General features: G+C 49.3%; 5 protein-coding genes across 5 annotated transcripts; 3 read left to right on the top strand and 2 right to left on the bottom strand.

The window, feature by feature from the left end:
• Positions 1-478: 478 nt before the first annotated feature.
• Positions 479-3,398, top strand: LOC120958097 (uncharacterized). The gene is made up of 5 exons (XM_040380665.2): positions 479-842; positions 916-1,030; positions 1,103-2,589; positions 2,655-2,921; positions 2,988-3,398. Exons 1-5 carry the CDS (start codon positions 795-797, stop codon positions 3,225-3,227), a joined length of 2,157 nt encoding a protein of 718 aa, XP_040236599.2. The 5' UTR covers positions 479-794; the 3' UTR covers positions 3,228-3,398.
• Positions 3,281-7,335, bottom strand: LOC120958099 (facilitated trehalose transporter Tret1-2 homolog). The gene is made up of 5 exons (XM_040380666.2): positions 6,989-7,335; positions 6,219-6,519; positions 4,994-5,129; positions 4,719-4,927; positions 3,281-4,651 (listed from the first exon to the last, which is right to left on the bottom strand). The coding sequence occupies exons 1-5, from the start codon at positions 7,003-7,005 to the stop codon at positions 3,560-3,562; spliced, it is 1,755 nt and encodes a 584-aa protein (XP_040236600.2). The 5' UTR covers positions 7,006-7,335; the 3' UTR covers positions 3,281-3,559.
• Positions 7,336-8,099: 764 nt separating this feature from the next.
• Positions 8,100-10,527, bottom strand: LOC120958113 (sterol O-acyltransferase 1-like). Its single transcript, XM_040380687.2, has 4 exons — positions 10,175-10,527; positions 9,923-9,990; positions 9,377-9,845; positions 8,100-9,312 (listed from the first exon to the last, which is right to left on the bottom strand). Exons 1-4 carry the CDS (start codon positions 10,266-10,268, stop codon positions 8,234-8,236), a joined length of 1,710 nt encoding a protein of 569 aa, XP_040236621.2. The 5' UTR covers positions 10,269-10,527; the 3' UTR covers positions 8,100-8,233.
• A 682-nt stretch (positions 10,528-11,209) lies between these two features.
• LOC120958112 (sterol O-acyltransferase 1-like) lies at positions 11,210-14,004 on the top strand. The gene is made up of 4 exons (XM_040380686.2): positions 11,210-11,930; positions 12,109-12,176; positions 12,253-12,721; positions 12,786-14,004. Exons 1-4 carry the CDS (start codon positions 11,837-11,839, stop codon positions 13,862-13,864), a joined length of 1,710 nt encoding a protein of 569 aa, XP_040236620.2. The 5' UTR covers positions 11,210-11,836; the 3' UTR covers positions 13,865-14,004.
• An 89-nt stretch (positions 14,005-14,093) lies between these two features.
• On the top strand, positions 14,094-19,372 carry LOC120957826 (serine-rich adhesin for platelets-like). Its single transcript, XM_040380204.2, has 4 exons — positions 14,094-14,364; positions 14,447-14,643; positions 14,709-15,128; positions 15,190-19,372. The coding sequence occupies exons 1-4, from the start codon at positions 14,342-14,344 to the stop codon at positions 19,179-19,181; spliced, it is 4,632 nt and encodes a 1,543-aa protein (XP_040236138.2). The 5' UTR covers positions 14,094-14,341; the 3' UTR covers positions 19,182-19,372.
• The last annotated feature ends 3,012 nt before the right edge of the window (positions 19,373-22,384 follow it).

Below are 22,384 nucleotides of genomic sequence, written 5' to 3'. Positions count from 1 at the left end.
GTTCAAATGTAATTAAATAGACGGATAAGGGCCGTAGAAAAGCTGCACAACGCGTAGGACCTCAATTCAAAGAGACACACGCAAAAATCAGCGTGAGGAAATACCTGTATGAAACCAGATAACCGATAAAAGTTCAATAGCGGCTCTCGCACAACGCCTTTCAAAACCCCTCACAACGACTTTCCGATTTGGAGCGTTGGCGAGCTTGCAAACCCGGTTATTGGGGAAACTTGTTGTGTTTACGTTGCTGAGGGTTCAAGAGTTGACAGCTGTTCATTGATCGCTATCTGTTCGTAGTTTTCATCGCGCACTGTTTCGTCGATTATCGATCAAAGTGTAGTTGCAGCCAAAACATTTTTTTTAATAAAAAGTAGATGAGCTATTAAATTAAAAGTTTGGCTTGTTTTATTACCGAAAATATGTTTAAAATTACACGAAACGTTCACATTGAAGCACCCAGCAATTGTATGCGAAATATGCAACTCAAAGTGTCATCGAGTGAGTAGCCCTGTACCCCCAGGAAACAAATTCAAATTACCGGTTTCTAATGCTTTGTGACAAGAGAGGAATTCCGATATAAGTTTCAATTTTCGTAAATTTTATACTTTTTCAAAAATCGAGATTTCCCCAAATGCATATTCAATCTTGGGATGAGTGTACAGAATATCCACAGCGAAAGTAAAACGGTCAAAGGAAACATTGGAAATTACCATGCCGGTAGTCTGCTGGCGTTGCAAATCTGCATTTCATAATCATTTGGTAAGGAATCCTGAAGTTGTACGGAAAATTCCATCATGTCAAACGAAATCGTTTACAAGCGTCGAAAATCTGTTGTAATTCAGGTAAGACCTGGGCAAACAAACTGTAGGAACTATGGATAACGATAATAAGTGATCTCCTTCCGATTTTTTATAGCGAACGAAAAAGAGAACATCGTCCAACGATGATGCATTCGATCGAAGATACAAGGCGGCTGTTAAGGCCTATCACAACTACATGGAGGGATTAAACCTGATTCTGAAGGAGAAAGGTACGATCTAGAATGTTTCTCCCCCTTTTTCCCAGGTTAATACTCATTTCTCTGCATACGACCACATTTTAGAAGCAAAAATTTGCAAAATTCTTCGTAAGCGTAGCACGCCGCTCTGGTTTCAAGAGCTGACCGACGAGCAGTGCGCCATCTGTGACCAGCTGCTCGACGCCATCGCGGACGATACGGATGAGCGTACGTTCCATCGCACATCGGCACTGCTCCGAAAGCTAGGCGTTTATCCGATTTGCCCCAACAGAGTCCTGCGCACCTCGCTGATTCTATGCAATGGGAATGATCTGTCCTTCATCTGGCTGCTGCTCGAGCTACATTACATACGCAGTCCCGGGCAGGACAATAATTCCCCCCGGGCGAAGGATTACACGATCAACGAACGGTTGCTTCTGTCGGCGATTGCTCACCTGGATATGATGACCACGTTGCGAGGATTGGAGAAAGTGCTGCCTCCAAAGAAACCTACGCGTCCGACCTCAGTCGCAGCGAGCGTTGCTGAAACATCCCATCGAAAGTCCCCTTTCCCTCGGACCAAATCTCCATATCTGCAACATCAAAAGGTGTTCGTAACGGGTTTCACCGTTCCGGTGAAGATCCAACCACATCGGGACGAATTTCTTGGCCGGTATGCAAAGTACCGCGATCCGGAGCACATTATACGCAACGAAGAGTCCCGTTGGTTTACGCGGTGCGGAGGATCCCGGCGCAACCTGTACTCCAGCGAGTACTACCTCTCTGCGGACGATTCCCAGTACATGTGCTCGAGCAGCAACTGCTCGATCAACAGTGCCGGTGCGGTCGTGATGGACCTGTTGAATGACCACATCCGTAACATGGTGGCACGGGTTGAATGTTGCCAGATGCTCTGCCCCAAACACCACCAACTGGATGAGCAAGGAGCGAAGGTGTTGGAAATACTGCAGCGAAACACATCCGCTAAACAGGTGCTGATGCAGGCGGTTCGTGCCCAGTGTGTACAGTGGGCCGACGAGGAGCAACAGAACGACGCCAAACGCCAGGTGGAGAGTTTGCTGAAGCGCCTGGCGGACGAGGCGGTAACGATGGCGATCCTGGAACCGACCAGCGATTGTCCCGAGTGTTGGGAGCGATTCGAAGTGCAGAAGAAGATGCTGAAGGGACAAAAGTGTAACTGCACAGAGTCGGAAGGTTCGGACACGCTGGTACCGGAGTCGATGGCCAATGTGGATCAGCGTTACTTTAAGTTCTGCGACAAACCGGTTCCGTACGAGTTTGATCATGATAAAATATTTTACGGAGATGAGCGGGATGAGCCCACGTGTCCGATCAAGTGTGCCATACAGCGTGCGCTCGGTGTGAACCAAACTGGCCGGATTAAAGACACGGACATTGACCAAGCGATCGAACGGTTTGCTAAGATGACGTGGGAAGAAGAGGTGAAACATTGGCAGGAACGCACCAAGGCAACGGATGATGACCACAAATCGCCATCGGTGACGACGGATCCGCTGGACGTTAAATACATCGAGGCGACCGATGTGACCGATCTACAGGATCTGTTGAAGGTAATGACAGGGGTTTCATCGCCTGTTCTGCCCTATCCCAACACTTTTTTTTAATTCTTTAACAGCGCGCTCTTCGCCGGCTAACCGAAAATCCAATGTACCTGTTAGCTACCTTCCCTTGCGTCGATCGGCTACCGATCCTGCAGGCCTGGATTCGGGATCGCTACGACGTGCCGATCGATCCGCGGGAAAGGGAAGCTGCTCTGCTGGAGAGCAAACACTTCTGGAACTATCTCATACCGCGTGCCACTTCCGTACGGTGGCCATCGCGCAAGGATACTGGACTGCAGCTGCAGGTTAACTGGAACTACAAAACCAAGCTGGAAACGACCGTAAGTGGCACTCATATTGTTGTCCGTTTGAAAACAGATAAATGTAGCTCACTTTCCGTTTTGCAGGCGGCCAGTATGATGTACAAATTTTACCGAAAGTTTAAAAACGTTCAAATACAGGAAGGACGCATCTGGTGGACAAGCATGTTGCCGTACCACTCCGGGCCGGACAGATTCCGGCGGACGTTTTCGGCCTACTTTCCCAACTGTGAGCCGGCCATGGTACCGCAGGTACGTCCGTGGCGTCCATTCCAGTATCGGGTGATGCCAACGGCGAAGGGTACGAACAGCAGAACCAGATTCTAAGCCATCTCGAGTTCGAGTTGAAAGTAGAGCAAACGTCGCTCGAAAAACAAGCATTTTTGATAAGGTAATTGCTGGTGTAGCATTTTCTACTTTAATACCCTTTTTACTACTCACACATACACACGTACACTCAATGGAATGAATGATTATATGGAATGCATTAAGAAATGATCCAAACCCCCCATGCACAGCGTTTTTGCTGGTGTGTGGATCTTTCACTACCGAATTAATGTAGGATGGCCCTTAAGCACTACGGTAAAATATCACATACAAATGATTTTCTCCCTCACATACACGTCCGCTGTCCGCACACGTTGGCACATGGCACACGATCACTCGTTCGACAGCGGTTTGCCTTCTTCTCCACCGTGGTGGACGCCAGATTGCTGCTCCTCGTCCCGAGCTCGCTTCCGATTCATCCAGAGCCAGTTGCGCTGCCGGAAGTAGTCTTCGATGTCGTGCAGCGAGCGGCCCTTCGTTTCCGGCAGCAGAAGGAACAGCAGCAGCGAGGCAGCGAACGATGCGATGCCGAACATCAGGAACAGACCCTGCGTTTTGAGGGCCGCCTTCGCGTACGGGAACCCTTTCGCCACGCCAAACAGCAGCAGGTTGAAGATGGTGAAGAGATAGCCCGCTATCTGGCCGCGGATTTTGGCCGGCAGCAGCTCGCCGATCATTATGCCGGGCATGGTCATGAAGCCGGTATTCGCCCCAATGTAGATCAGTATCAGCGTTGCCGCGACGTACGTGTCGAGCGGGGTTTTCGGTTCGCCGGCGCGAATGTACATGAACGCAGCGATAGCGACACAGCTCAGCCCCGATCCGAGACCGCTCAGCGTCACCATCAGGCGGCGCGGCATCATCAGCAGCAGGAAGCAGTACAGGAAGGTGAAGGCAAGGCGCACGATCGCCGTCAGCACGGCCGCCTGGATGGAGTTGATGTCACTGCCGCCCATATCCGAGATGATGTCGACGGCGTAGAACACCACGAGATAGGTGCCGGAAAGGATCTGCAGCACGTGGAACGCGTTGATGATGATGAGCGGCTTAACGATGGCCAGCTCGCCGAGCGAGCGCCAAAAGTTTTGCGGACGTCGGTTGTGCTGCTGCTGCTCCTGCTCGAACCGCTCGGTCAGCTGGTGGAGTTCCTGCTTCGCCTGGACGGGGCAGCCGCGCAGCCAGGTCAGTGCTTTTGCGGCCCGGTCCGGTTGATTGTTGCGCGCCAGCCACACGGGCGACTCGGGCGCGAAGAACAGGGCAACGAAGGAGAGCAGCGGCAGGACGGTGCCACCCCAGGCTACCTCCCGCCAGTGGAACTGGCTGCCGAGCGCGTACACGAGCAGGATGCCGAGCGAGTACGACACAAACGGAGCACCGATGAGGAGGCCACGCAACCGCGGTTCGGCTATTTCTGCCAGCAGAATCTGTTTTGGAGGAGAGAAACGATAAGTTATTTTTGGAAAAAAGAGCAATGGGAGATGCTGTTCTTACCTGTGCCGGCGCGGCTGTCAATCCAACGGAAATTCCTGCAACAACGCGCCCGAGCAGCAGCAGAAAGTGGGAGGAAGCTGTGGCAAGCAGTACCCAACCACCGAATAGCGGTACAATCGCTAATAGAATAGCTGGCCGACGACCCCAGCGGTCCATGATCGGGCCGGAGGCGAACGATCCGATCGGAGTGGCCAAACTATGGACACTTGCTGCAAAAAAGGAAGCAAAAATTGCATCAAAAGCACGGAATTGGGGACAGCTAACGTAAAACATACCGATCCACGAGCCCATCTCGATGTCGATCGCAAGCGTTTCGTTGGAATCGTACAGCTGGGGCAGTAACACGGCCGAGTACCCGATTGGCATGCCACAGCCGGCAGCTAGCAGCAGCACGGCCGAGGTCAGAAGTAACTGTAAGTAGATCGTTTGAAGGTTGACAACTCATTTTTGGGGAATCTATTTTAAAAACAAACGGTTTTGTCCTTGTGCGTGGTTCTAAATTTCAACACGGACATAAACATGTCCCCCAAAAAAAAACCCTAAAAAAACTAACATTATCTTTAGTTTGATTGTTTGTTCAAGGGAAGAAAAGCATGCCCGAAGCACGAAGCTCTGGCCCATGATACCACGCTTTAATCGAAAACAATAAAGTGGTCCTTGACGTGCGCATCGATTCGGGAACTCGATTGCGGCAATTAAGCTTTGCTTGTGAAACAACGAACCAATGAGGCTGATTGGTTGTGCGCCACCCTGCAACCCAGCATCATCATCATCATCATCGCAATGGGTGACACTGTATGGCGTACGCATTTGCATTAGAAGAAATTAACTGAACGGTTTGATATTCGCGTGCACCTCCTCCTATCAATTGCAGCGTAATGGTTGATGGTTTGCAACGATAACGAACAGCTGACGCGGCTGATGCACTACACACCGCATCATCAGCTGCAATCATCATCATCATCTGTTATGGCTACTTCCGAATTCAAACAAAGCATACATTGTAACTCTGATACTGATTTGAACGGCCTCAATTTGAAACGCGCAAAAAAGCGCATGCAGCAGCATAATGAACGGAAATGATAAGCTAATGTGCTGCATATGCTGTGTGAGACTAATCGACTGCGCCAGCAAGAATTGTTTGTGTGCTGGTAAGGTGTGATTTTTACATCTCCGAGCAAGTGTGTTTACACAGATGCAAAGTAAGCAAACAATCGGCACGCTATCTTTATGCCTCAGCATCAACAAAAAGTTATTGCTCTGTGTGATTGCTCTGGTGTAATTATTTGCATTAAGATACGGTCATGCAACTTGGCCGCTATTTACACTGCACCGGATTAAACGCTTCCGTGCAGTTCGGAAGCAACCGGGTTCCGGTTTTAAACGGCAAACAATACAAAGCCAAACCAAATCACTGAACTATTGATGTTGCGATTCGTTCGGCGGCACACCGTTTGTATGTAGTTCGACCGAGCTTTGAGATTTAAGCAATTTACACACCTGATGAAATACGCCTTTCGTCGTGGACACGGATACAACCTCCGCCAACGTCGTTTGCTTCTGCTGACTCCCTGCTTCGGGGTAGTAGCAGGGTTCGCTGAGCTGTCGCTTGTGCTCGACGTACTTTAGCGCTTCCTTTTCATCCACCGTTTCTTGCGTCGCCTTCGGGGACGGGACGATCAGCACGGGACCGGTTTGCAGCGATTCCAGTTCGGTGCCGGTGCGTATCATATTGTCCGGCAGGCATAGCTCCGTCTCTAGGCAGGTGCTGCCATCCACCCAACGGTCCTCTGGCGAATAGCTAATAGAGGAATTAGGATGAAAGAGGGAATTAGTATACATTTTTTTGGTTACAATCATGCTCTATCGATGATGGTTCGTTTTTTTTGTTCGATCGGATATAATTGGTTGGCCAGAGAGTGCGCTGATAAGATATCGATTGCTGACCTTCGGCGGGAGAAGCGGTAAATGCCAAAACGGGTGAGAGGAGCCACATGAGAAATTGTAGTTTTCAAGTGGCGTAAAACAGCTGTGTCACGGCCCGCTTAATGTGCGCGCCATGTAACCATAGCGAAACAGGTTCCAGGTCGGCCTACTTGACCTAATCGTCCAAACGGCTCTAGGTTGTGGAAGGTGAAGCAAATATTGCAGAATAAACTCAAGGATCGCGGAGAGATGTCTCAAGGCAAACACTTTCTACTACAATTTTCTATAAACTTTCAACAATCTGGAATAAGATGCAAAAATGTGTTTGTGTGTATAATAATTACCTTTGTGTTATTTTCATTGTAGAACGATTTGTGTGAATTCCAAGCTCAAAATCTCTGCAACATTAGTTTCACCCTTCCTCTCGTGTGTAGACGCAAAGGGATGGATGCTTTTCCCTACTCCAAGTTATACCATCGGCGCGGAAAGAGCGCCTAAAGCAACGCGTAACCACAGCACCGCGCGTGTGTCGCTCGGACGTGAACGAATGACTGAAAGTTTGCTCGCGCCAGCAGCATACTTTACACCGCTCTACCACCGCCCGACCCAAGACGCGCACAGTAACAACATTCGCGAGCCTGATTGGTAATAAGCCGGAACAACAAAACGGTCGGGCGACGGCACGCGCTGCTAACAGCAAAGCCGGCAATCGATGACGCGAACCTTTCAAGAGAGTGAATCGCGCGATTTGTGGTCAAACGAAAGGCGATTTTTCACTAAACCGGAGATGGAAAAACAACAATTACACCAAAGACCTTTACATCGAACTAGATAAATGATGAGGGGGAATTAATAATTTACACTTTCACACTACCAAATATCACTCAAATTTCATGTTTTAGGAGTTGTATTACGATTGCATGCCAATTTGTCGTGGAAAAAGTTGAGTGAAAATATGCGGCAGAAATTTATCCAAACAAAACGAACTTATTTTTTGCACTGACACAATCGTAAATCGACTGGTTTGACAGCTTTATTGTTTACGTTCGGTTTTAGCAGCAGCAGTAAGGCAGCGCTCTGTTGGCTATTGAACGATACAAAAGAGCAAGATTGTGCTCGATGTGTACTGAAACTTTTATTTTTCGATAGAAAATTAAGGATGTACCTAATCGGAATGATTACCCAGCCATCAAGCGAATGATTTGTCTTCATTCAAAAATATTCATGTTAAAACATTTAAAATAAATAATTGAAATAAGTTAACTGATAAGAAATATCTGTTGCCTTGCTCGATAGATAACAGAGCGCCGCCTTAGCCACACGGAGACTGCCTGTACGCGCGCGGCACAAGTGTGAACGATTGCATACAATTAGGCGTCGTCGCCAGCATTTTCAAATTCTGACATTTTTTAAATTTCCGTTACATACACTGCTAAAAAGGATTTCTTTTTTTTTGCACACATGATTTATATTCTTTTATTTGTCGTCTTACATAAACCACAACACTTAAATATTTCCTTACTTAACAAACATAGCCCTGCCGTACAATGTACCCCCTATTCAGTCTTTGCTACTTCGCCCAGTCTCCATCAAGGCAAACTCCACGGCGCTGTGATGGTCCAATTGGGATTGTGCGATATGCCATTGCACGACCACGACACAGGCACCATGTAGTCTACGATCGAGTCCCCTATGTCGGGACAGTTGCGTCGAGCGTAGTACTCCATGTTGTACAGACTCAGATGCAGTCCATTTCCGATCGACAACACCAACCAAAGCAGCACATTTCCCACATTCTTGCCCAACCGCTTCGTCACAAACATCAGCATCAAGCCCAGAAACTCGAACTGCACGAACATTACCGGGTAGAAGAACCGGAACGTAAACGCCAGGATGAGCTCGTGGAACACCGACGACACTGTGAACACAGCCACCGTTGCCAGCGGTCGGCAGTTACGGAACACGTGCTCCACACAATCCTTGTACACGTACGTGTACAGCCAATCGTGCACGACCACGTTCCAGGATCGGATATACCCGGCGAACGTGGACTCGTTCCACCAGTCGCGATAGAACATTCGATCGGCGAACCGCAACAGCTCGGCCGCTCCATTCATCCACGCGTGCAGCAGACTGTAGAACGCACACAGGAACGATAACGACCCCGGCATAATGCTACCGAACAGCGACAAAACGAAGCTGCCGGAGCTGATCTTGGCATGGCCAAACTTCTCGAACAGAGGCGCTAGGAATCGTTCCAGTATGAAGCTGATGTAGAACACTACACCGATCACCTCGAGAGCATGTCGAGCAACGACTCGCCAGCGGATCTGCTTCGTGCGCGGATACTCATCCCGGTAGACCAGCGTGGGAGCGAACAGGAAGTAGGCGTACTTCGAAAACGACGGCAATCCTTGGTAAGTGTCCGGAGAGAGCGGCTTCGAGTCTGCGTGTTTCTTGCCGGAGACGAGCGCTCTCGGAACATTGCTGCGAATAAAGGCGTGCGCTTTCATGAGGAAGCGAGTCATTTCCATGAGATAAGCCACAGAGCTGGCTGGTGGTAGGTCAAACCAAAGGAGAGCTTTAATGGCTGCAGCAATAAATCCACACTGGTATGACACGAACAGAACCACTGCAGACCAGTCCCACAGCTTCTTCATGGGAGATCCTACAAACGAAAGAAGGGTACGTTAGAGCACATTATGTAGAGAAGGAATTATGAATTCATTCACCTGCTGTAAAGTTCTTCCGAAACAAGGCCCACATTCGGAAGCATGGATAAAGCAAGAAGGTGGACGTTTGCATACAACACCACAGCATCAGGGCGATGTGAAACTTGCCGAATCCGGCTATGATTGGCCGAAAGCCCAGATTGATGCTGCCCGTGTCCACGAAATCGTGCACCACGGTGTTGAGGAAAAGAATGATCAATATCACGATGAAGATGTGATAAATCGTCTTGATGTGTTTCACTTCAAACAGATCCGTAAGCAGCGAGTTCCGCGGCATAAACACCTTGTCCGGTAGCTTCCCATCCGTCTTGGCGCTCTTTCGATGTCCATCGTGGTTGGTGGATTTCTCGTTGAACAGCTGTTTGAGCTCGTAGTTCTTGAGATTAAACTGCTTCACCTCGGTAAACAGGTCGTCCACCGCAATGTCCATCTTCCTCTCCACCTCTTTCCCCAACCGATTGACAATATCCTGAAAAGCGACAACCAGGAAGGTGTTGTAACTGCAACGCAAACAGATATTGAACATTACTACGCTGTCTCACTTACGTGCATTTTTTGTTTCATTTGCTCTACGGCCATATCTTTCACCATCTCCTCGCGGTATTCCCGTTGAGCTGGAAGAAAGAAAGAGAGAGAACCACACATGTACATACAATTCTCACTACGAAAATCCAATAGGAATTCTAACACACTTGCATAACAAGTGGACAATCACACACAGGCGCTCCAAGAAACCATACAAAAGCCCTCTTTTTACGTTCTAACCAGCAAACGAAACATGTGGCATCCCACGCCTACCTCGATTGTTGATGGCATTCTGTACGGTCGATCCGGATGAGCCATCATTGCTCCCGGAGCCAGAACTTTCACTTCCACTGCCAGCATCACTCATTGTTCCTGCTTCTCTTTTCTCCCTCTTTTCGTAACACAAAGAACATAAAACACAACACACAACAAGGATGGCCACAGCGCAGCTCAGGCCTCGAGTCTCGTCTCTACGACGTCCAATCAACAACTGAATCTGTGAAGCCTTCCGCCACTAGACGAAGCAGGCCGCGTTCTTGTATGAAGGCTGATAGGCAGTAATCGGTGCACATGCGTTCACCACCGGCAGCCGGTCGATTGTGTTGGTGTTAGAGGAAGCGGACGGTTGTCGGACGGAGGCACTCGTTAAGGGCGCCGAGTGCAGCTGTACTTAAGCCATCAGTACGGTGGACGACGCACGCGCAATTGCTTGTACCGGTGGATGGGAATTGCCTTTATGTCTCCAGGAGGTGGATTAGTCATGAAAAAAACACATTAAAACGGATGACTTAACACGTGTTTTCTTAAGGAACATAAAAGAAGAACGTTATGTTCTGTGGTAAATCAATCTGTGATGGATTACTGAGCAGTTGAAACGAAAGATAACATAAGTGTCCCATTTCGTTATTGAATTATGATGAAACCAAACGAACTAAGCATCAAACATATCTTGAACAGCATGTACAAAGTCCAACACAAACAAGGAGAGTTTTTTCAAACATTCATTGTTTATGTTGCCACTGACCCATAAAAAAACATCAACTATAGATAGAGATAAGGACAGAACGGTAAGAGCGTTAACGCAGACAGCCTCAAATGAGTTCCTCGTCTTCCAATCTCTTCCAGGGATGATTTGAACTGACATCTGTGTTAATTAGCGTACAAGATTCTATCAGCCTTTGCAACAATATGGCTTTTGTTATGGATCATAGGACTTCAAGAAAAATTGAATTACTTTTTTAACTAAAGGATTGACCCACAAATGCGATGCATAATCTATGGTATGCTTCTACTAGGGATGTTATGAATGATTTATCAAGTAAAATCAAACAAATACAACACCGTTTACTAGCTACACAAGGTCACATGCACTTGTTTACCAGCGTAATATTGATTACTATATCGCTAGAAGACTACAACCACTTGTAATCTATTTACAACGAACGGAGACGTGTGCCAAAGTCCACTCTAGATATCCGTGACGTGAAGTAGTGATGCAATTATATTGTGTTATCTGGAGATATTCTCCGTCAGTTTTTCGATGACTAATCCACCTCCTGGGGACATAAAGGCAATTCTCATCCACCGGTACAAGCAATCGCGCATGCGTCGTCCACCGTACCGATGGCTTAAGTACAGCTGCACTCGGCGCCCTTAACGAGTGCCTCCGTCCGACAACCGTCCGCTTCCTCTAACACCAACACAATCGACCGGCTGCCGGTGGTGAACGCATGTGCACCGATTACTGCCTATCAGCCTTCATACAAGAACACGGCCTGCTTCGTCTAGTGGCGGAAGGCTTCACAGATTCAGTTGTTGATTGGACGTCGTAGAGACGAGACTCGAGGCTGGAGCTGCGCTGTGGCCATCCGTGTTGTGTGTTGTGTTTTATGTTCTTTGTGTTACGAAAAGAGGGAGAAAAGAGAAGCGAGAACAATGAGTGATGCTGGCAGTGGAAGTGAAAGTTCTGGCTCCGGGAGCAATGATGGCTCATCCGGATCGACCGTACAGAATGCCATCAACAATCGAGGTAGGCGTGGGATGCCACATGTTTCGTTTGCTGGTTAGAACGTAAAAAGAGGGCTTTTATATGGTTTCTTGAAGCGCCTGTGTGTGATTGTCCACTTGTTATGCAAGTGTGTTAGAATTGCTATTGGATTTTCGTATAGAGAATTCTATGTGTGCTTCTCTCCCTTTTTTTCTTGCAGCGCAACGAGAATACCGCGAGGAGATGGTGAAAGATATGGCCGTAGAGCAAATGAAACAGAAAATGCACGTAAGTGAGATAGTGGAGTAATGTACAAATCTGTTTGTGTTACAGTTACAACACCTTCCTGGTTGTCGCTTTTCAGTATATTGTCAATCGGTTGGGGAAAGAAGTGGAGAGGAAGATGGATATTGCGGTGGACGACCTGTTCACCGAGGTGAAGCAGTTTAATCTCAAGAACTACGAGCTCAAACAGCTGTTCAACGAGAAATTCACCAACCACGATGGACATCGAAAGAGCGCCAAGACGGATGGAAGGCTACCGGACAAGGTGTTTATGCCACGGAACTCGCTGCTTACGGATCTGTTTGAAGTGAAACACATCAAGACGATTTATCACATCTTCATCGTGATATTGATCATCCTTTTCCTCAACACCGTGGTGCACGATTTCGTGGACACGGGCAGCATCAATCTGGGCTTTCGGCCAATCATAGCCGGATTCGGCAAGTTTCACATCGCCCTGATGCTGTGGTGTTGTATGCAAACGTCCACCTTCTTGCTTTATCCATGCTTCCGAATGTGGGCCTTGTTTCGGATGAACTTTACAGCAGGTGAGTGAAGTCATAATTCCTTCATTACAAAACGTGCTCTAACGTACCCTCCTTTCATTTAAAGGATCTCCAATGAAGAAGCTGTGGGACTGGTCTGCAGTAGTTCTGTTCGTGTCATACCAGTGTGGATTTATTGCTGCAGCCATTAAAGCTCTCCTTTGGTTTGACCTACCACCAGCCAGCTCTGTGGCCTATCTCATGGAAATGACTCGCTTCCTCATGAAAGCGCACGCCTTTATTCGCAGCAATGTTCCGAGAGCGATCGTCTCCGGCAAGAAACACGCAGACTCGAAGCCGACCTCTCCGGACACTTACCAAGGGCTGCCGTCGTTTTCGAAGTACGCCTACTTCCTGTTTGCTCCCACGCTGGTCTACCGGGATGAGTATCCGCGCACGAAGCAGATCCGCTGGCGAGTCGTTGCTCGACATGCTCTCGAGGTGGTCGGTGTAGTGTTCTACATCAGCTTCATTCTGGAACGGTTCCTAGCGCCTCTGTTCGAGAAGTTTGGCCATGCCAAGATCAGCTCCGGCAGCTTCGTCCTATCGCTGTTTGGTAGCATTATGCCGGGATCGTTGTCGTTCCTGTGTGCGTTCTACAGTCTGCTGCACGCGTGGATGAATGGAGCGGCCGAGCTGTTGCGGTTCGCCGATCGAATGTTCTACCGCGACTGGTGGAACGAGTCCACGTTCGCCGGGTATATCCGATCCTGGAACGTGGTCGTGCACGATTGGCTGTACACGTACGTGTACAAGGATTGTGTGGAGCACGTGTTCCGTAACTGCCGACCGCTGGCAACGGTGACTGTGTTCACAGTGTCGTCGGTGTTCCACGAGCTCATCCTGGCGTTTACGTTCCGGTTCTTCTACCCGGTGATGTTCGTGCAGTTCGAGTTTCTGGGCTTGATGCTGATGTTTGTGACGAAGCGGTTGGGCAGGAATGTGGGAAATGTGCTGCTTTGGTTGGTGTTGTCGATCGGAAATGGACTGCATCTGAGTCTGTACAACATGGAGTACTACGCTCGACGCAACTGTCCCGACATAGGGGACTCGATCGTAGACTACATGGTGCCTGTGTCGTGGTCGTGCAATGGCATATCGCACAATCCCAACTGGACCATCACAGCGCCGTGGAGTTTGCCTTGATGGAGACTGGGCGAAGTAGCAAAGACTGAATAGGGGGTAAATTGTATGGCAGGGCTTTGTTTGTTATGAAAGCAAATGTTTAAATGTTTTGTTTTGTGTAAGAAAACAAATAAAAGAATATAAAACATGTGTGCAAAAAATCCTTTGTAGTAGTGTATGTAACGGAATTAAAAAAATGTGCCGTTATTTTGAAAATGCTGGCAAACAAGACGGCGCCTAATTGTATGCAATCGTTCACGCATGTGCGGCTAAGCGTGGAAACAGCCGCCGCACGGTATATGGCGGCTAAAAAAGAACGTAAACAATAAAGCTGTCAAACAAGGTGGACGCAGCTCCAGTTCGTAGCCTAAACTAATTTGCAGATCGAATTTTACTAAAAATGTGCTTTGCTTTCGTAAACGGCGTAATTACTCGCTAATATGTGTAAGGATACATGTTACGTTCTTTCCGTAGCGTCCGCTTGTAGAGAAAGAAAGGATGACAAAAAAGAAGCCCTCACCGTGAGTATCTTCCCCGTGTTGCCTCCAGTACTACAATGCCTGTTTGTTTAGATGTTATTTTCCTGTTCCGGTCAATTTCTAGTCAAAATCGCATCTGGGAAAAGGAGCGCCGCGAGCGTCTGAACAAAACATTCGATGATCTTCAGCGACTGCTGCCCGAACATGAGCCAGCCTCAACGCTCAGCAAGGTGGAAATCCTGCAGCGGGCAATCGAGCACATTAATAAACTACAAAAAAAGATTAAGACGCTGGTGGAAGAGTGCCACGATCCGCTGAAAGGTATGGGCGTTTGACCGTCGTCAAAGAGACTGAAATGATAACACAACAATCCTATAACATTGCAGACCACGTAAAGGAGCAAGAGGTACGCTTGAAGCGGCTGCTAGTGCGAAACGAAGAACTCGCGGAACTGCTGCGAAAAGCGAAGATAACCGTTCCACCATGCAAGTATACGATATCGGCAGACGACAGTCAGCAACAGAACGAGGAGAAGGAGAATGGAAACGGGCAGAAAAAGACGGTGCAGCGGCAACGCCGTGCCGGTGCAGCCGCCAAGAAACAACGAACTGTGATAGAGAACCAGCCACCGGCGAGTGTAGCGAGCACGGAGGCGGTAGGTTTAAGTATTGTTAAAAGTATTCCCCCACCAACGAGTGGGACGGAGAGCAGCGGGATCAGCTGCAGTAGTGCCAGCAGCAACACCATGCCAGCCCCATGTCCACCCACATTGCGGAACATCAATGGCATCCCGCCCAGTAATGGTGGTAAGTCAAAACATGTGTGAATTATGAAAGATTGTTACTAAAAATGGTGAAAATATTTTAGTGAACGTTACACCCGCTCTACTACCAACGCCCATAATGACGACGAGCGTAATAATATCCAACAATGGCAATCTCGTCCAGGTACCGATCGTTGCCCCACCCTCATCGCTGCTGATCGTCGGCAATGAGGACATTCGATCGAAAATCAACTTGAAAAATCGCGCCCAAGACGGAAATCCATCCCGGTACCGGGGCAAACGGGGGAAATTCACGATCAAATCGATCGACCTCATACCGGGCAGAATAGTGAACGGAAAGATACCGATTCCACCGCTGCGAAGGAGCACCAACGACAGCTTGAAATCGTCAAAAGCGGCACCGAGATTGAAACGGAAACGAATGCTCGAGAAGGGTGGTAAAAGGTTGCGCAAATCAAGCACCTCTACAGGGTCTACAAAGCAGGACAAAGCGCACAGCGACGGTTCCAAGGCAAAACGTGCCCGACTCCAGGGGCAAGGGAAGTGTCAGAATGGCGAAACTGCCACCAAAGAGGATGATGCAGCCCAACAGAAACAGCATGAAAGTGTGCTTGAAACGTCAGCCCAACAGCCCAACCAGTGTGTGGTCGTTCCAACGGCAATGAAAATCCTTCCCAAGGAGCAGGATCATACAAAAGTGCATCCAAACGAAACTGAACCGACGCAAGATACGCATCTCGATATTAGTTTAAACCAAGCGGACCTATCGGAAGACATTTTTGCCAACCTGCACGTTGGTCCGGACGGTTCGAATGTGCATGGAGGCAACGAAGATGGTACGCTCTCACCAACGGCAGCGTATCTGATGAACTTCCCGCTCGTGGCTGGCGGTGGCAAAGCGGCCGGAAATCATGCAGACACTGGCGAGGCGGACGAATGCCACGATGCCACCGGGCCGATGGATCACCAGCAATCAGGATCAGCAAACAAAGCGAACAACGTTGCATTGGCAAATGAACAAACGGGCAGCTTGTTGTTGGACAATTTTTCGTCCTTTTTCAACTATGGCCATATCGACACGACGCTGGGCACGACGGCACCGACCGTGGGTGGTCTGCCGGATATTACTACATTGCATTCGATTCCTACGCTGACTGGTGGTAATGCGGGCACACATGCAGCGACCACGATTGGTACGGGCAGCTCGAGGGAAAACACTTTCACCAACTATCCGACCATCTATCAGTCGATTGATAATATGCTTGATTGTCGGCCCGTGGCGTCAAATCGGTCAGTGATTGGCGCGTCCGCAAATAGAACGCTTCCAACGGAATCGGACTTTAACGGCAGTGGGACGTTCACGTTCACGCTAACGTCCAACACGTGCACTGCACCCACGACGGTTCAATCGTCCATCGGTTCCGGTCACTTTTACGGTCCTGCGTGCGGTACTCTCAACCCAGTGAAGCCGGTAGACGATTTTAGCTCGCCGATGAAACCATCGATTGAGTTTACCTTTTCGCTAACCAGCACAACGGCCTCGCAGCCGAAAACGGTACAGAGTCAGTACACGAACAGCACGATTCTGGCGACCACAATGACCACACCGTCCTACGATACGTACGGCTATTTCCACAAAACTGTCGCCAAACCGAGCAACTACTGTGCGTCGTTCAATGTGCTCGATCCGCTACTGTCCACCGAGAAGCCGGCGACCAGCTTTACCTTTAGTCTGACATCCTCCACCAAGACGGAACCATCGTACACGCAGTCGACGATAGTGACGGGTCCAACGAATACCACCCAAACGTACGGAACGCCTCCGAAGCTGTCCACTAAACCACAACAACAACAGCAGGAGCAGCAGCAACAGCAGCAGCAGCAGACGGCAGCGGTCGATATCTTTCCTGCGAAGCAAGAAGCTGTTGTTAAGCCCGAAAAGCCACGAACAGCGCCGAAAACTCACATGGAAACAAGCACTGCTCGGACTGACCCTTCAAACGGTCTGCAACAACAGCAACAGCAGCAGCAACAACAGCAACAGTTACAGTCTCAGCAGCAAACACAATCGAAATACGACGTTTCCTGGATGGCGACCGGTGTCCACCAAGGTCAATCCACCAACGCATCGTCCCAAAACAGTCAGCAACAGACGCAGCAGCACTATGAGACCATTGCCTCGCAAATCATCCCACCGATTGAGTTCCCGCCGGCCGGTGGCTATACCACCACGAACAACTACAAGTCGGACATCTTTTTCGCTCATCCACCGGGCGAGGAGCACAACCTAACCTGGTCCTCGCCGAGCAAGCTGTCCAACATCCTGAACGACAGCTCCTCGCCCTACTTCCCCCCGGTAACGCTACCGAGTTTAAATGGCGATCTGGCGCTCAACACTTCCGGGGGTGGCAATATACTCGGCGGTTCGGCGGCGTGCACTGGCAACAAGATGAATACGGCTTCCAGCTGCAAGGTCGCCAAGAAATCGTACCCGCAGAGCAGCAGCAGTGCCATTGGAGCGGGACAGGCGGGTGAAAGCTCCACCGTTGGGAGCTTCCTTTCCGTAAGTCAGCTCGTAAATGAACCGTCCAAGTCATACGCAGCTAATGGTCCTTCGATGAGTAATGGTGGTGTGTGTCAGAAATCGGCCAATAACAACTATTCTGCTGAAGCATTGATTGGCCATCCGTACACCCATTCGGCTACGGTTGGGCTTGAAGGTGGCCGGAAGGATAAGCTGTTTGAGTACGGAGCAAGCACGCTGGATAGTGGTTCAGCGCCGTTAACGTTTAATTTCGACACGTACGCAACAAACGGCGCCGGAGTGGATTACAACAAGGGCTACAACTTTGGTAATCAGCAAAACGGTTACATGGCATCTTCGTACGGAGATTCGGCCTACAGTACAGGGTCGAGCAGCTGTGGCGCATCGAATGCACCGGCGGCGATACCTTACTACGGCAAGACATCTGCCTCACAGGGATACTACAATCAAACAAACCTGGAAGGCACGCTGATGGAACTCGGGTCCACGTCTTCGACGGTTACGAACTATCCTAACCCTACCCATGGGCAACCTACCGCCTCGGCTAGCACGATGGGACAGGAATACACAACACCGTACTATCTGCCATCGTTTGGAGAGAAAAAGCAACCCTCTTCTACGACTCAACCGGGTGGATTAACCGAGCAGACGAGTGCAAAGAGTAAAAAGAACCATAAAGCTGCTGCAGTTGCTGCTGCGGTGGAATATGTGTTCAATACGACGGTAGCTTCTACGATTGCCACCACCATTATGAGCGCTAGCTCATCGAGCTACAACTATAATGCGAGTGCTAATGCGACGATCACATCCGCTGGATCTATGGGTCATAGTGCCCCGCAAACTGATCCTTCCTCCTACCCGAACTACCATCATCACCATCATCATCACTCGTCTCGCCATCATAACTACCACCATCTTCAGCCAACGCAACCGTCTGGCAGTGTTGCATCGGACACATCCAGCTCGGCCACTCGCAAGACTTCATCTGCAGCCACCGCAACCAGCACCACCACCACCACCACCACGTCATCGTACAACTACAACGGCCAATATCTTTCGACGAAAGCTCCCCAGCAGACCCATTTCGATGCGTCCCATCAGCCATCTTACTCGCATTCACATCACCTGAGCATGGCGCCATGCATCAACCCCACGCCGGGTGTTGGCTATGGAAGCGGACAGTCAGCCACCAGTCAGCCTGCTTACGGGCAAACTGCTTCCCACGAGGGACAGCAGCATCACTACCGCCATCAGCCATCACAGGTAGTCCATCATCATCACCACCATCAACAACAGCAGGAGCAACAGCATCAACAGCAGCAGTCTGTAACGAGTTCCAGTTCCTCACTACCGAACAGCAGCAGCAGCAGCAGCAGCAGCACCATAACAAACTTCAACCTGAGCACAATCTGCCCGGAAATTAACGAAAAAACGGCCCGCTCGAGGGAAGGCCCGCTCCGGTCTGGTGTGGTGGAACCCGGTACGTTACGAGCGCCATCGTCCGTGGCGTCGATTGTACCGCACTGGTGATCGCCAGTCCCGCTGTGTAAACCTGTTGAGTGAGAAGCAACCAATCGTGTGCAATCGATAGTATAGGGGGAGGGCGGTTTGTGGTTTATTAGCTATGAATATTATGTTACAAAAAAGAAATGTTCTCACATTAAGCAGGATAATAATACAATAAACAGAAAGCATGTGTGTATTGCTTTAACGTAAAATAAGCCAACGCGAGCCAAATGCTAAACGGCCCAAAAACGCCCAAAAACCCGGAAACAAACGCAAAGAGAAAAAAACTCCAAACCATCTGTTGTTCGCTGCCGTCTTGTACCGCGCAGACCGGCGTACACCACACGGTTAACGTTAACCGTTAATTATCGCGCCCGTTGCCAAACAATGCGCCGTGCGCGCAGAAAATGCACCACGCGGTATGTGTGTGTGCTTTCTTCCTGCTCGACGCAGCAAGGACAAGGACAAACAAAGGGCCAGCCTGCTTTCGGCTGCTTTTGGATCACTCCCCACCCCTCGTTCGATTGACGGTCGATCCTTGAGTGTTACGGTCGATCGGGTTGCAGCGTGCGATGATGGATTGGTAACAACGGCCTCGTCCACGGGGACAGGATAATGGTGTAACAGCTCCCTTTTCCCCATCGAAAGAGAGAGAGAGAGAGAGAGAGAGAGAGAGAGAGAGAGAGAGAGAGGTTCTAGATATCCTGTTATTTCGTAACGTATTTGAATGGCCACCCTCTCTCGCAATGTCTGGGAGTCCGTAACGCAACGCCGGCAAGGACCCAAAACACGTTTGACAAACGTCCGACTGCAATGCCGAATGTGGAAGGGCGGTTTGAATTATCACACTCCAGAACTAAAAGAGGGAAGGAACGTAAAAAGGGGAGGGGAAACTCCGTAAACGTCTGCGCGTACTGCAGTCGTCCGTTTCGGGCGGCCAGCGGACGATTCAATTAGTTATCGTCCGTCGCATATGCATAAATCCGGCGTGCGCACGTGTGTGTGTGTGTGTGTGTGGGGACCCGCTTTGCTCCAGAGCCGACAGCGGACCGCTCCCATACTCCACCACTACCATGGTGGCTGCTGGCGACATCAAAGTAGGCCTTCCCTATCGCTGCTAGACACGCGACATAGTAGGCACCTTTTTTGTTGTTGTTCGGTCCAGCGTTTGGTCATTTCACAAACACATACACACAAAGGCACAAAGGGACACCATAACAGAAGGCATAAGAAAACGAAGCGGATCAGAAGTTTATAATTTGAAAAAGCGTCAATTAATGTAATTAACTTTTCGGTGGCATTTGCATACCGAGTGCCGCAGCTCGGTTGGCCGCACTTTCCACGTTTACCAATTGATGTTAGTGTGTGAGAGAGGGTGTGTAGCAGGTGGTAATCCTTTTGGCCGCGCACAGGTACAAACAAGCGCAGCACCAAACCACACACACAACACAGCATGCTGTGGAAGCATGAGTGCCGGCAGTTAACGTGTGTGTGAGATTACTTCACGTAATTAGTTGGCCCCGTGGAACACACTGTTGCGCCGCTGTTGGGTGCAGGTAGTTTATAAAATTTGCACCAAAGAGACCATCCATCATGTTCTTAATTGGGAAATATGTGAAATATTTTAATATATTGTTTTTTGTCTCTCTCTCTCTTTTTTTAGACAATTGGAGAAACCGAAAATGTCGCCATAATCCATGCCAGGAAAATGGGGAGAACCATTTGATGAAGGATGAAGAGAGCGAGGGTCTTTTGAGAGGTGATATATTCCCCCCACCCCCTACCCCTTGTTCAGCTTGCCCAGGGGAAAAACAAACAACCGTAGCGCGGCAATTTATATCCTTCCGTTGAACACCTCTCTCTCTCTCTCGCTCATGCGTTGATACCGTTTTGCCGTGCGAATGAACTGTATGGAGTGTAACTGACAGCCGAAAGAATGCTGGAATGCAGAGTACTGGTCCGGGGGGAGGAATCCTTTGGAAGAGACCCTCCGAGAAAAGCTCTTTAAGAATTTAAGGTTCAAAGGCCAATAAGTTGAAACTAAAATTACGGCCCCCCTGCCCTCAGTTTATGCTGGTGCGAGGCCTTCGGCAAGAAAAAGCTCCTCTAAATCCCTCCAGCAAGTCTCATAGTCCATGCCCAATGTCGCAGTGGCAATAGCTTATGGGGTCTCGCGCAGGCAAAAAGATTTACCACTTCCACTACCACCGCCCATTGCTTTCACCCAGTCCAGTTCGCGCGGGTTCCGTGTCGCACGGAAGCTTTCGGTGCAGTTTCGCACTGCATGCCAACCGCATCATCAGACCTATGGGGGGGGACTCTGACCCAGTCACAGAGTCGCCAGCAGAATTCCCCCCGTCTCATACTTGGTACATGCAAAGAAGTAATTGTGAACCCAAAAAGGGGCTGTACTGGTGTGTTGGGTTACGTCGAAACAGTAAACCGAAGTGTTTGCCCGATCCGATTAATATCCGGAAGATGTCCAACCAATCTTTTTTTGGGTGTTTTCTGGTTGACTTTTCGGGTGTCTAAAAATTGGCAAGAGATGGGGGGTTTTCGGGGGCAAGAGATTTATAGTGCTCGACCGCCCAACAACCTTCGTTTTTGGGGGGCGGGGGGCTTTTGTTGGAGCACAGAAATTATTTCACTCACGTGTACGGAGGAATTTATTGTACAGGAAATGGAATAACTTTCGTCACCGGTTGTTGTTGTTGTTTTGCTCCTTCCTCTCTGTCCCCTGCTGTTGGTCGAAAAATCGACCCGAAAAACTGCAACTGCTGCCAGCTGTGCAAAAGGGGTAGTAATGGTAGCAACCCGGTCGGTCGGTCGGTCGTCGTCGTCGCCGTCTGTCGGGCGTGGTGAAGCCTTTCACTAACTGCCATTTCCTTTTCCGGATTCCAGTACCGGACCGGATTGTTGGGACTGGGACTGGGTGCTGTGTTACAACACCGCAGTTGCAGTTCTACCTCGTGCGAGGAGTTGCAAACAAGAAGAAAGAGTGGAAAGAGCGCCGTGCCACTGATATCAATAAATTTTGCAGAACCTTTCTACATCGAGAGGGAGAAAGAGAGAGAGAGGGTTTGGTTCCAAATTTATCATGAAAACCCCCTGAATCCATGTCTACAGTGAGGGTGAGGGTTTTTAAATGCTACCTGAAGTTCGCGAGTTCGATGCACTCGTGCCACTCGGGAAAATTGCATTGCCTTTGGCGCATAAATCATAAGACG

The sequence above is a fragment of the Anopheles coluzzii genome, chromosome 3 (assembly GCF_943734685.1).
Source record: "Anopheles coluzzii chromosome 3, AcolN3, whole genome shotgun sequence".
NCBI lineage: Eukaryota > Metazoa > Arthropoda > Insecta > Diptera > Culicidae > Anopheles > Anopheles coluzzii.
The sequence above is the reverse complement of the archived record's forward strand: the minus strand, read 5'-3'. Positions and strand labels throughout refer to the sequence as shown.